We start from the raw sequence: 12,924 nt of genomic DNA on the forward strand, positions 1-12,924 counted from the left end.
TAACATAGGAAGGTAATAGCTTATGCCTCTAAACAACTCAAGAAGCACGAGATGAACTACCCAACTCATGACTTAGAACTTACGGCTGTAGTATAGGCATTAAAACTCTAGAGATATTATCTCTATAGGGTAACTTGTCAAATTTATACGGATCACAAAAGCTTAAAATATCTATTTACACAGAAAGAGTTGAACCTTTGACAAAAGAGATGGATTGAGCTTATTAAAGATTATGATTGTTCGATCAATTATCATCTAGGAAAGGCAAATGTTGTCGTAGATACACTTAGTAGAAAATCTCAAAGTGTTGTAGCACATGTAAAGGTGAAACCTTGTTCCTTGTTGATGGAATTGAGGACCCTAAAGGCTAAACTGAGTATGTGTAATTCAAGAGTATTATTAGCTAGTCTTCAAAATTGACCTATCTTAATTGATCGAATCCAAGAATTGCAACATTTGGACTTTTATCTAGTGAAGTTAAAAAATGAAGTGAGTAAAGGATTGCGGGCAGATTTTATAGTAAAAGATAAGGCATGCTTATGATGGGAGATAGAATTTGTGTACCAGATCATAAGGAATTAAAGAGGAAAATTTTAAAAGAGGTTTATGCCTCAGCCTATGTCTTACATCTAAGTAGTACTAAGATGTATCGTACCTTGAGGGATCATTATTAGTGGCAAGGAATGAAAAGAGAGATTATGGAATTTGTTTCTAGGTGTTTAGTGTGCCAGCAAGTCAAAGCTAAACATCAAAGACCAACTAGACTTTTGTAATCGTTTCCTATTCCTCAATGGAAATGGGAGCATATCACCATGGATTTTGTGTCAGGCCTTTCCTGTACCAAGAATAGGTTTGATAGTATTTGGGTTATTGTGGATCGTCTAACAAAATCAGCCCATTTCCTGCCAATCAAAACCACACACTTACTTAATAAGTTGGCAAGAATTTATATAGCAGAGATTGTACATCTCCATGGTGTTCCAGTATCTATAGTATCCAACAGAGATCCTAGGTTTACTTCTTAGTTTTAGCCAAGTTTACAAAATGCTTTGGGTACAAAGTTGAAATTCAGCATAACTTTTCACTCTCAAATTGATGAACAGTCGAAAATAACCATCCAGACCTTAAAAGATATGTTAAAGGCTTGTGCAATAGAGTTCAATGGTAGTTGGGATAACTATTTACCTTTAGCAGAATTTGCCTATAATAATAGTTATCAAGCTAGCATTGGAATGCCTCCATGTGAAGCCTTGTACGGTAGAAAATGCAGAACTCCAGTGTGTTAGAATGAAATGGGTGAGAAAGTATTGTTAAGCCCTGAGATTGTGCGAGACACGAATGAGAAAAATTGTATTATTCGAGAAAGGTTAAAAGTAGCTCAAGATAGACAGAAACGTTATGTTAATAAGCGTAGAAGAGAATTAGAGTTCCAACTAGGTGAAAAGGTGTTTCTACAAGTTTCACCTTGGAAAGGCTTACTAAGATTTGGGGAAAGAGGTAAATTGAGCCCAAGATATATTGGCCCATATGAAATCCTTAAGAGAGTAGGTGTTGTCGTATATCGATTGGCCTTACTGCCTGAATTATCTAAGATACATAATGTTTTTCATGTTTTTATGCTTCGCAAGTATGTGCCTAAGCCCATTCACATTCTTTGGCAACAACCAATTCAATTAAATGAGGATTTGAGTTACCAAGAAGGGCGAAGGAGAATTATCGATGTAAAACAACAAGTGCTTTATACTAAAACCATTCCTTGGGTTAAGGTGCATTGGAAAAATCACTCAGTGGAGGAAGCGACTTAGGAATGTGAAGAAGATATGTGGGCTCAATATCCAGAATTATTTCAATCAGGTATATAATTTCAAGGATGAAATTTGTTTTTCAAGGGGAAAGAATTGAAAAACCCAAAAGAAATAGTTATAGGAAACTTAAAGGGGCTATGTGAAATTTTTTTATAAGTATGGGTTTAAATAAAATTTTCCAATAGATATTAGTAAAGCCATTAGGCTTTGTTTTCTTTTATTCTTCAACAGAAAGAACCAAAAGCACCAATGAGAGAAAGAGAGAAAAAAAAAAAAGAGAAGAGAAGAAGAAACGAAAGAAAGCAGAAGAAAAAGAAGAAAAGAAGGGAAAAAGAACTTGATAGGAAAAGGGGATAGGGTATTCAATTTTTGTTTAAATAATTTTAGGGTTTGATTTTATTGTTCAATTTAGGGATCTCCAAAATTCTAACCATGTTGGTTCAAATAGGTAAAGAAAAAGGAATAATAGCAAGAGATTTCAACACCGGTATAAAGACTACCCAAATCAGTGAGTGGGAATAAAACTTTTTCCATAGTCTTTTGTGCAAATTACATTTATAGTCTTGTGAAATTTTATAGTATTTATTGCGAATCCTTGGAAATGGTAGCATAGATTTTTGGTGGAAATCTCTTATAAAACAAAAAAATAATAATAGTTTCCTTTATACATGTTATGGATTTAGGTTATAGGTGGCTATAGAGTAAAGGTTATATTATTATGTGGATTCAGAATGCTTAGTTAAGTTATATTGTGTGTAACTAATGACCACAATGAATTAAAAAAAAAAATTCAATTTGGTGACCAAGTGAAATTCTGGAAATTGATTAAATTAATGTTTTGTGTTGTGGTTGAGTTGGAAGTGTTTAATTAAGCCTTATGCATGATTGACATTTGCTTATGATAGTTATGGCATTTGTCGATGATTATTATCCTAAAAATTCATAATATCAAGTCATTTTATTGTATATATAGTGATAAGAAATCATATCATTCAAATATTCTTAGTTATTACCTATTATGCGATTAGTGCTCTGCCTGTGCGATATTTATACCAGGTATGACAGATTTAGGTGCTCTACCTGTGTGATTTTTATGCTAGGTATGACAAATTTTAGTGCTCTACTTGTGCTTTATTTCATGCCAAGTATGAGAAATTTGAGTGATCTGCCCATGTGAGATTACAATATATCAGGTATGATAGTTGTTTTCCTCTTGATCTACCTATGTGGGGATGCCCTTGGGTATAACAGATTTTCCTTGATATGATATTTTTCTAATTGATGTATATGGATTTTTATATTATAACGGTTATTGAGCTGAACGTAAAAATTCGTGACTGATTGATATGTCCATAGAAGATAAAGTTAGTATTGTTAAATTTACTAGTAGTGACAATTAACTTACGTGATGTTGTTGTGTTATGAACATTTCAAGTTAATGTACATGATAAGCATGTGGTCTCAAGCATAATCAGCATTGTTTGGATTAAGTATAGTATGTCATAGTTGGATTGCTTATTCTTCCCTTTAAACTTAGCATTTGTATGTAGCTGACATTATGATATGTTATTATTCTTGACATGCATTCAATATTCTCATGGATTTAAATTGCCCATTCTTTAAGCCTTTCAGCTCACCTTATAAATATTTCCCTCTAGGACATCCTCCAGATTATGTTGGATAGTGTTTCGTTAGGTTATGTCATAGTGTAGCATCCTTAGTAGGTGTCCTCATTGCATACATCCATGTAGATTTTTTTTTTTCAGAAACTTATGAAATGTTGAAAGGTCGGAAGTCTAATTAAACTATTCTCATGATTTTTTTTGAAATGAATAAAGATGTAACTTTTTTTGTTATGTAGATGATATGGCCGAAGGCCTGATTAAAGTTTTATATTACGATATTGATTTTAAACCAGGATGCATTTTGTCATGAAATCATGTAAAGGTCAGAGGCCTGTAAAGGATATTAAATTGAATGCTATTATATGATGTAGAAAATTCAAACAAAAATACATGATGCATTTTGCCCTTCTAAGCCCATAATGATGTTTTTCAGAGGTTATGGGATTAACGAGTCGGGATGGGTCCTGTCAGGTATTATAACCTACCCTAGCACATTGTGTGGGTTAAAGTTTCCTAAACACTAGAATTATGTTATTTATCTTTAAAGTGCTTATTTTTTCTTGTTCTTGTCCATTGAATGTTAAAAGGTTTTATAACATCTCTGGTCCAATAACTAAGCGCACTATTAAGATATTATCCACTCTAAACACACAGTCCAACATAGTTTTGCTTTTAGGTTTTACAACCTAAAATGTATCTTGATAGCTTAAAAAGCTCACAAGTTATTTAACCAGTTTAATCTTTTCATCCCCAAGTGATGTGGGATGTATAGATAAACCTAGCATCTCTATTATATTTTGCCAATATGGGATTTATCTAAAGGTGTCATATACATCCCCCTTACGAGACTCAGCATCCTTACTAAGGTTTGCCCCACTATTACTCAAAAAGACACGTGGAATGGCTCTAATACAATTTTAACACCTCTAGTCCAATAGCCCAATCCACTGTCAAAATATTGTTTACTTTGGATACAGTCTATCATGATTTTACTTCTGGGTTTTGTAACCTAAAACACATTTTAACATATTAAAAAGCTCACAGGCTATTTAACTAATTTAATCTTCTCATCTCCAAGTGATGTGGGATGTTTAGACAAACCTAGCATCTTTCTCATGCTTTATCGATGTAGGATTTTTCTAAGGGTATCACAATATTTTAACATCTTTGGTCCAACAGTCTGGCCCACTTTAGATACACAGTTAAACATGGTTTTGCTTATAAGCTTTACCACCTAAAACATATCTTGACAAAATAAATAGCTCATAGGCTATTTAACTAGTTCAATCTCCTCATCCCTAAATGATGTGGGATGTACATATAAACCCAACATCTAATTCATGTTTTATCAATGTGGGATTATCCCGAAGGTGTCATAATCATCCCCTCATACGGGATTCAACATCCTTATTGAGGTTTATCCCATTATCACTTAAAAAGACACACAGAGTGACTCTAATACCATTTATAACATCTCTAGTCCAATAACCCGACCCCTTATCAAAATATTATCCACTTTGGACATATAGTCTATCATAATTTTGTTTTTGGGCTTTACAACCCAAAACGTGTCTTGATAATTTAAAAAGCTTACAAACTATTTAACCAATCAAATATTCTTATCTCCAAGTGATGTGAGATGTGCAGATAGACCCAACATCTCTTGTGTATTGTCGATGTAAGATTTGCCTAAGGGTGTCATATTTACACCCCCTTAAATGTTAAAAGGTTTATACCGTGATCGTTTAGTATGCATGGCAATAATAAATATAGCGCAATAAAAGTACATAGAATCATAAGTTTATTAATTATGTCACATTACAATTACATGTATTAAACACATATACAAGTAATAGAAAGAGGCTTCAAGCATTACAATTGAAGTGATAAAGGAAAATTTCTCCATTAGAATTAATAATTTTAGCCCTAACAAGTCTCAGCCTAAAACTCAAAACAACATGGATCTCTTTAGTCTTTAGGCTTTCTTCTTTTGAAGAGACCAGCTCGACGTCCATAAACATATAGAAATGGCTCTTTGTCACAACCTTCTTCACATAACTCTCTCCTATGAAAGTAATATCTTGGTTACAAAATCATAGCAAAGTTGTAAAGGATAGATCGAGAATCTTAACTATGATTTTTCTCCCTAATCTCATCTGCTACCTCAACTATTATCACCCCTAGCAACCAACACTGCTCTTCGGTTGACTCGATGCTCCTTTTCTCTCCTTTTGGAAAGGTAAGACACCTCCCTAAAAGATAGAAGAAGATACTAAAAAACTAAATATACAAATTACTAGTTAATTGGGGCATTCAAAACATAAGCAATAAAGCAATTTTAGGGGTACAATCACTTACATTAACACTACAACTAGCAAAGATCTCAAACTTCATAAATACAATAAACCTTTATAGATTTGTTCGAAGTCTTCTCTGAGTGATTGCATCTTGTCCATTTTGCCCTTAAAACAAGGTCATGGCCAACTCTAACCCTTAATTCAACCCTATGAGCTCCAAAGGAGGAAAGAAAATTGAGAAAAGACATGACCTCCCTATAAAAATGTAGACTCGAGTCAAGTTACTCATTACATCCATATTAGGAAAACTATTATGAAAACTCAACACAACATGTATCTCTTTAGTCTTTCATCTTATTTCTTCCAGAGTGACCACCTTAACATCTACCGACATATAGAAATGGCTTTTTGCCACAGCTTTCTTCGCATAAATCTTTCCCATGCAAGCAATATCTTGGTTAGGGAATTAGAGCAAAGTTGTAAGGGGTAGATTAATAATCCTATCTTTTATTTTTCTTCTCAATCTGCCTTGACTATGATCACCCCTATCCTTATGGTTATACCCCATGGCAGCCAACACCGCTCTTCGATTAGCTCAATGCTTATTTTCTCTCCTCTTAGATAGTTAAGAAACCTTCTCGAAAGGTAGATAAGACATATTGAAAAGCTACAAATGCAAATGACTAGTTAGTCGGGATGTTCATAGCATAAATGATAAAGCAATTATAGGGGTACAATTGCTTACATTAACACTACAACCAGCAAAGATCTCAAGCTTCATAAATATAATAAGCAATTATAGGGATTCTTTTCAATTAATAGAGCTAGGTATTGGGTTAAAAAGTATGATTTATACATTCAATGGTGGAAAATTGTTTTAAGGCTAAACCTTTGGTGTAAAAAATAAATCACTCCGTCGTGAAATAGGATGGACACATAAAGTCATATAATAATATATAGCTTTGTCTGTTTTTCATAGATATATAACTGCTAAATTGTCTAATAACAAGGGGCACAAATAGCTGTAGTTCAGAAGCAGTATCAGCATACTAGCACCAAGTACGTACTTACTTAATTCTTTGTTTCAAGTTAATAAATTTGTTTATTTTTTCACTAAAACTTGTATAATTTGTTCTTGGTTTAGAGCTAATTTCCTGTTGCAGTTAGTGGAATCAAATCAAAGCAGCAGGTTGGATGTTGTACCAATATTTTGCAAGTTTACTTAATATGTATAACTGCTGATAATGGCATTTCTTATGGATAGAATGAATATTAGTTATTTGTAAATAATTTATACTTATTAAGCTATACTCTTTTTCTTACTGACTGATTTTTGTTTTAATATGGCATTCTTCTAGTATGAGAAGCTTAGTCGGATTTTTTCTGTTTAGTAGACTTACCCATTAGACTTTTTGATTTAATTTATTTATTTAAAAAAAAAAAAGAAATAGACTTCAGTAACTGAAAACTCTTCTACAAAATTTTTATATGTAGATTTGTATATCATTAAATTCAATAGGCAATGTTATTGCTGTTGATTTTTTTTTTTTTTTTTGCTTAATTTAATGTAATTATGTAAATGGCATTCAAATTAACCAAAAGCTAACACTCACTTGACTTTGAATTTTTTATTTTTAATTCTGTTGCGTAAATCTTCATAATTCCAACTATTTCTAAATGTTACTGTTTTAATTATATGGCTGTTAGCAGTTTGTCGTATTGTTGGAACACAAAAATGAAGATACTTTCTCCAGCTTTGAAGAGAATTTGGAAAAAATGGGATATACGAGTTTCTGTTATGCTTAGCCTCATCCTTCAAATTGTACTCATCATTCTGGGTAATCGCAGAAAGTATAATCACAAGGGCTGGCTGAAATTTGTATTATGGTGTGTCTACTTATCTGCAGACTCCATAGCAACTGCTTCCCTTGGTGTCATCTCAAATAACCTTTCGGATTTATTTGAAGATAATGCTGGATACATCATCGATGCCAACGTTGAGTTAACTGCATTTTGGGCACCATTTCTTCTTCTCCATTTGGGTGGCCCTGACACCATCACTTCTTATGCTCTTGAAGACAATGAGCTTTGGCTCAGGCACTTCCTTGGACTAATTGTCCAAACAGGAGTCGCTATTTATGTGCTCTCCATGGCTTGGACAGGCTCTTATCTTACATTTCTCTACATCCTAATGTTGATTGCAGGGCTAATTAAGTATGGAGAACGCACTTCGTCGCTTTGGAAAGCTAGCAGTGAGAATCTTAGAAAGAAATTTAAACACAAAAATGATGAAGATCAGGTGGGTCGAAGATTTCTTAAGCAGCATGGAAGTAAGGATGAAGAAGGGTACTTTGTGGGAACAGACATGATTACACCATTTGATTTTCCAGTGGATCTCTCTCGGCTTTGCAGCAGCAACGTTAACAATAATTCTGCTTCTGATGAAGATCGATTAGTTATCGCAGACTCACTGCGGAAAGTAACTATGAGTCTTTTCTTAGATACAATTCTTACCTCCACAATCAAAGAGACCACTCAGTATCTTTTCAATAACATGTCTGTTGAAAATGCTTTCAAAATCATTGAAATGGAAACTGCATTTACGTTTGACTTGCTTTACACCAAGGCACCTCTACTTTATTCTCCTTGGGGATTGTTCCTTCACTTTATCACTTTCTTTCTTACCCTTCTTATGCTGTTGCTCTTCACTTTTCTTGGTCAAAAACATAAATATTCAAAAGTTGATCTTTTCGTAACATTTGGTTTGTTAATTGGAGCTCTTGTAATAGAGATATATGCAGCAATAGTACTTCTCTCATCAGACCGTGCTATTGTTTGGTTTTGGAAGCATAACAAGGTTTCCACCTGGCATATTCCGTCTTTCTTTCCACCTTCTAAGGGTCCCAGATGGTCTAACAAAATGGCTCAGTACAGTCTGCTTAACTTCTCCTTGAAAGAAAAAACCCATTGGTTTCTCAACTTCTTAAAGAGACTGCACTGCCTCGATATCTTAAAGTACTTCAACAAGGATAAATGGCTAGAAGAAAATTTGCATGTGGCTTATAAGGAAGTTCCAGAAGAGTCTAAGAAGTTGATCTTTAAGAGTATAAAGGACAAAGCTGCAAAACGGACACGTGGCACCAAAAATCCAATATCTGATGACCCTGCAGCAATTGAGGAAGCTGCACCAACCGGCACTACCCAAGTTGAAGAACCTACAAGCAGTAGATATTCTGAAGGAATTCCAGATTTTGGAGAAGATCTTTCCAAGCGCATTCTATTTTGGCATTTTATTACAGAACTTTCATACTATGTTGATAATAGCTATATTAAAGACCATCGAGAGTGTAATGGTAAATTAATGAAGAAAATTTCTAGATATATGATGTATCTCTTGGTTAGTCATCCTTCTCTGTTATCGGTCGGAATTACAACAATTAGCTTTGAAGATGAGGCTAATACATTGGCGGATACTTTCCAAAAGTTTCGATCCCAAGGGACTAAAGGAAGACTCGCGACCTGCGAATATTTGGATGAGCATGGATTTGGCGACAATAAGAAAGGAGTTTTAGTGGATGCACATTCCTTCATGAGGAAAATGACCGAACGAAATAAGGTAATATTTCTTATTTATTTTAATTTATTTTGGAAGTCATTAGCAACTAATTATACAATATTATTATGTGTCACATGATCTAATTAATCAAGAAATGGAAGGAAATTGGTCGCAATTGGCTGGAATTGCTGGCGTATGCAGCATCCAAGTGCAAAGGAAGCCTTCATGCTCAAAATCTGAGATTTGGTGGAGAGTTACTTACTCATGTATGGCTTCTCATGGCACAGTTTGGCTTAACGGAGCACTTTCAGACTTCAGAGAAACCTCATATAGCAAGGCTGGTCTCACAATAGGGGGATAAGTAAAAGGATTTCAACAGGCTCTTGCTTGTCTGTGTGAATGTTTTCTTTATTTCTGGCTAAATTAAGGGGAATAATGGCCATATTGATGGGAAATATTGTTTATTCTGCTTATCCGTTGTTTAGTCATTAAAGTAATCATGTTTGATTCCCAAGTGTGTTGCTACATTAGATATAGGTGCAGGCCTTTTCTTTCTCTTTATCAATTCTCAATAATCTCTAATTTATTACTCATCTAAGAACAAATTTTGATGTGGGTCTTTACATAAAAGGAGTTTTCATGAAAAAATATAAGGCAAAAGATAATATGTAAGCAGATCTCCAACTAATTTAGAATGTATTGATATTATTTCTTTTTTTAAATTTTTGGTTTAATGTGAAAACAAATTACAGAGCATTAAAAAATAATTAATTTTTTCTTTAAATTACAAAAGAAAAGAGCATCCCTATCAATGGACAAATATTTGAATCACTACTAAGGTATATGAAAAAATATCCCACTAATTACACTCATTTGACATTGGAAAAAATTTTAGGGATTCTATTAAGGCTTTTAAACATATGGTTCTGCATGTGAGTAAAAAGTTCTATTTCAATAGTGTTATAAGGTTAAAACTCTTCAGTCAAACTCATGGATCCGACATCGAAGAGACGACTAACCATCAAATAGCGAAAAAATATATGATCAATAATCAAAAGCGTTACCTATGTGCAATTTGATCAAAGGTGCGGGTTGAAGATCTTCCTATTTAGAATTAGTGGGAATGGTGAGACATGGAAGAGATGATTGTTCACACAATCTCTTAAAGATATAACTATCATTTCTTATTATTATGAAACCATTTTCTACAATACCAAATGTTACAATTGGAATGCAGAAGCTCTCTTGCCAAATTGAAAGCATATTGTGAAAGAGTAATAAGGAACCAAGTGACATTGTAAGGGAGCATGGTAGCAGTACAAAAAACAAATAAAAAGTTTGTTAAAATTGCCGGTGGTCCAAGAGGTCCAACACTAGAATTCACAACATTTGTCCATGTGGATGTACAACAAAATATTTTTTTGTCACAAATGTCTGCCCATCAAGTTTGTTATTATGTAGGAAACTTCGTAGAAGATGAGAATGCAATAATCGAGAACGTTATGTAGATAATTGTTTGACAAAGTAATAATTATTAAAGCCTCATTCATTACTGCATCCTTGCTTCTACTCTTTTCCTCAACAAATCATAACAACTGTGAAATTCATCATTTTATGACTTAGTATCAAAGCTGGTCTAGGAATGATGACAGGCAAAATTGGCTTGAATGCTTTCCCACGTAGCACTCTTCCTCCCTCCACATCCAGCATCACATAACCTACAAAGTTAGAGCCCAATAACTACAAAAATTGGAAGAGTTAGGTTATACCTCTCATCAAAGTTAATGATTTGGAGGGCCTGATTGATGGGATAATACCAAAACCCAACACCTTCTTCACACGGAGTCTAGGGATAGAAGAAACCATCAATATTCCAAAGCCAGATTACCTAACCTAGAAAAGATAAGATCAAACTCTTTTTTGATGATATATTGAAGGTGTCACAATCTCAGTCCAAAATTCTATTGTTGAAAATGCAACTCTAGAACAAACGGAAGGGGCAGATAAATGTCTTTGAGTAATTCAATAAAGTGAAAGACATGGGAGATGAGTTGAACCTTGCTAGACACTTTGTCCCTAAAGATGAACTGATATTACATATTATGGGAGGCCTAGAAATTGAGTAAAAGTTGTGGTCCCCATGACCATCCCACTCATGACATTGCCTTTTCTCCAAGAGACTTGTACAGTACTGCTCAACCATGAATCCAAATCGGAAAGGATGCACTCTAACACAACATTGGAGATACAACACAATCCTTCAACTCACTTCACTAAAAATTCTCTCATAAAGTAGTTTGCTCCACATCAAAACACAAATTACTTTTCAACAAACACCAGACCAATAGAGGGAGAGGTATAGGCAAGCCTAAAATAGTGGAAATAGGAATTGCTTTGGGAATAAACCAACTTGCTAATTATGCTTGAAATTTTGGCAATCAGTTGAAGAATGCTATCACATATATGATAGAAACTTTTTCCCACTAACCCTAACAACCTAGGTGAAGGGAGCTCAAACAAAGTCTACGCAGCCACTTCAAACCAATCCTATCAATCCTCAAAGTGCCCCACTAAATTTGGACGGTAAATGTAGGTAGTGGAGCTTCAACTCAGTTAACAAATGACCTAACCAATTTGACTCTAAAAAGTGGTAGATTGAGTAGTAGTTTGGATTGTCCAGACCTTGAACATAACTCATTATGGTAAAGGATTTCTAAACTCAGCTCAACATATACCTGTGAAGTTGATCAATATATTGGTAGCTCTTTGAATTACTAAATTCTCTTGAGTGTATTAGAACTTACATCTGGCAATAATTTATATGTTTTGTTTCATGTGAGTTGTTACATCAAGGACAAAAAGAGGATAAACTCGACTTGAATGAGTGGTGGAAGATGGATTCTACAAATTGAATCACCACACTAGAAAAAGCAAGAATTGCCAAAGAAGAAAGGTCCAGTGTCACTACTCTTTTAGCTTTCCAAGAAGTAGTAGATGAACATGTTTCTTTTCCTAATGAAAATGATGGAAAAAAGTCTTTGTTCTTCTACACATTGTAAGTTGGAAAATGAAACCATAAATAAATATGATCATGCTTTAAAACAGAGCTTCAATATGCATGATACAGCCTTAGTTGACTTAGTACACAAGATTTGGACACCCAACCACAACACTCTCAATCTCATCCTAATGTCATGCTCTTCTAAAATGCTTCAATCTTATCCTAATGTCATGCTCTTCTAAAATGCTTATATATAAAAATAATACTAGACCAAGTTTTTGTAAGGTCTATGTGTTAGGAAAAATGGATGAGATATATCGTCCTAGCACACAAAGCAAAACCAAACAACTATTACAATTAATTCATGCAAACCTTTAGGGACCAACACACATTCCAAATTCAAATGGAGCAAGATATTACTTAAGTCTTATAGATGATTATTCTAGGTATACTTGGATCTACCCTGTTACTCTTAATTTGCAAATATTAGAAACCTATAAACAATTCAGAAGCTTGGTTGAAAAACAATTTGAAAGTCTAACTTTACTGGCTCAGGCAGATGTCGCTCGGGTACTAGTGAGGAATCGTAGGTAACAATTCATGATTTCTAAACTCATTGACATCAATAGCCATCTCTTAA

General features: G+C 34.1%; 3 protein-coding genes across 3 annotated transcripts; all 3 read left to right on the plus strand.

Annotated features, from left to right (window-relative positions):
* Positions 1 to 1,292: 1,292 nt before the first annotated feature.
* Positions 1,293 to 1,805, plus strand: LOC123205677. The gene has a single exon (XM_044622696.1). The coding sequence runs from the start codon at positions 1,293 to 1,295 to the stop codon at positions 1,803 to 1,805; it is 513 nt and encodes a 170-aa protein (XP_044478631.1).
* Positions 1,806 to 7,423: 5,618 nt separating this feature from the next.
* Positions 7,424 to 8,534, plus strand: LOC123205678. The gene is made up of 2 exons (XM_044622697.1): positions 7,424 to 8,353; positions 8,517 to 8,534. Exons 1-2 carry the CDS (start codon positions 7,424 to 7,426, stop codon positions 8,532 to 8,534), a joined length of 948 nt encoding a protein of 315 aa, XP_044478632.1.
* Positions 8,535 to 8,561: 27 nt separating this feature from the next.
* On the plus strand, positions 8,562 to 9,818 carry LOC123205687. Its single transcript, XM_044622706.1, has 2 exons — positions 8,562 to 9,343; positions 9,436 to 9,818. Exons 1-2 carry the CDS (start codon positions 8,648 to 8,650, stop codon positions 9,634 to 9,636), a joined length of 897 nt encoding a protein of 298 aa, XP_044478641.1. The 5' UTR covers positions 8,562 to 8,647; the 3' UTR covers positions 9,637 to 9,818.
* Positions 9,819 to 12,924: the final 3,106 nt, after the last annotated feature.

The sequence above is a fragment of the Mangifera indica genome, unplaced genomic scaffold (assembly GCF_011075055.1).
Source record: "Mangifera indica cultivar Alphonso unplaced genomic scaffold, CATAS_Mindica_2.1 Un_0012, whole genome shotgun sequence".
NCBI lineage: Eukaryota > Viridiplantae > Streptophyta > Magnoliopsida > Sapindales > Anacardiaceae > Mangifera > Mangifera indica.

Bases quoted from the DNA above. Each gene is read 5' to 3' on its own strand.
- LOC123205677 (XM_044622696.1), top strand. From the start codon at position 1,293: ATGGGTGAGAAAGTATTGTTAAGCCCTGAGATTGTGCGAGACACGAAT.
- LOC123205678 (XM_044622697.1), top strand. From the start codon at position 7,424: ATGGCTGTTAGCAGTTTGTCGTATTGTTGGAACACAAAAATGAAGATA.
- LOC123205687 (XM_044622706.1), top strand. From the start codon at position 8,648: ATGGCTCAGTACAGTCTGCTTAACTTCTCCTTGAAAGAAAAAACCCAT. The intron at 9,344-9,435 runs GTAATATTTCTT...TAATTAATCAAG, and splicing joins AAATGACCGAACGAAATAAG to AAATGGAAGGAAATTGGTCG.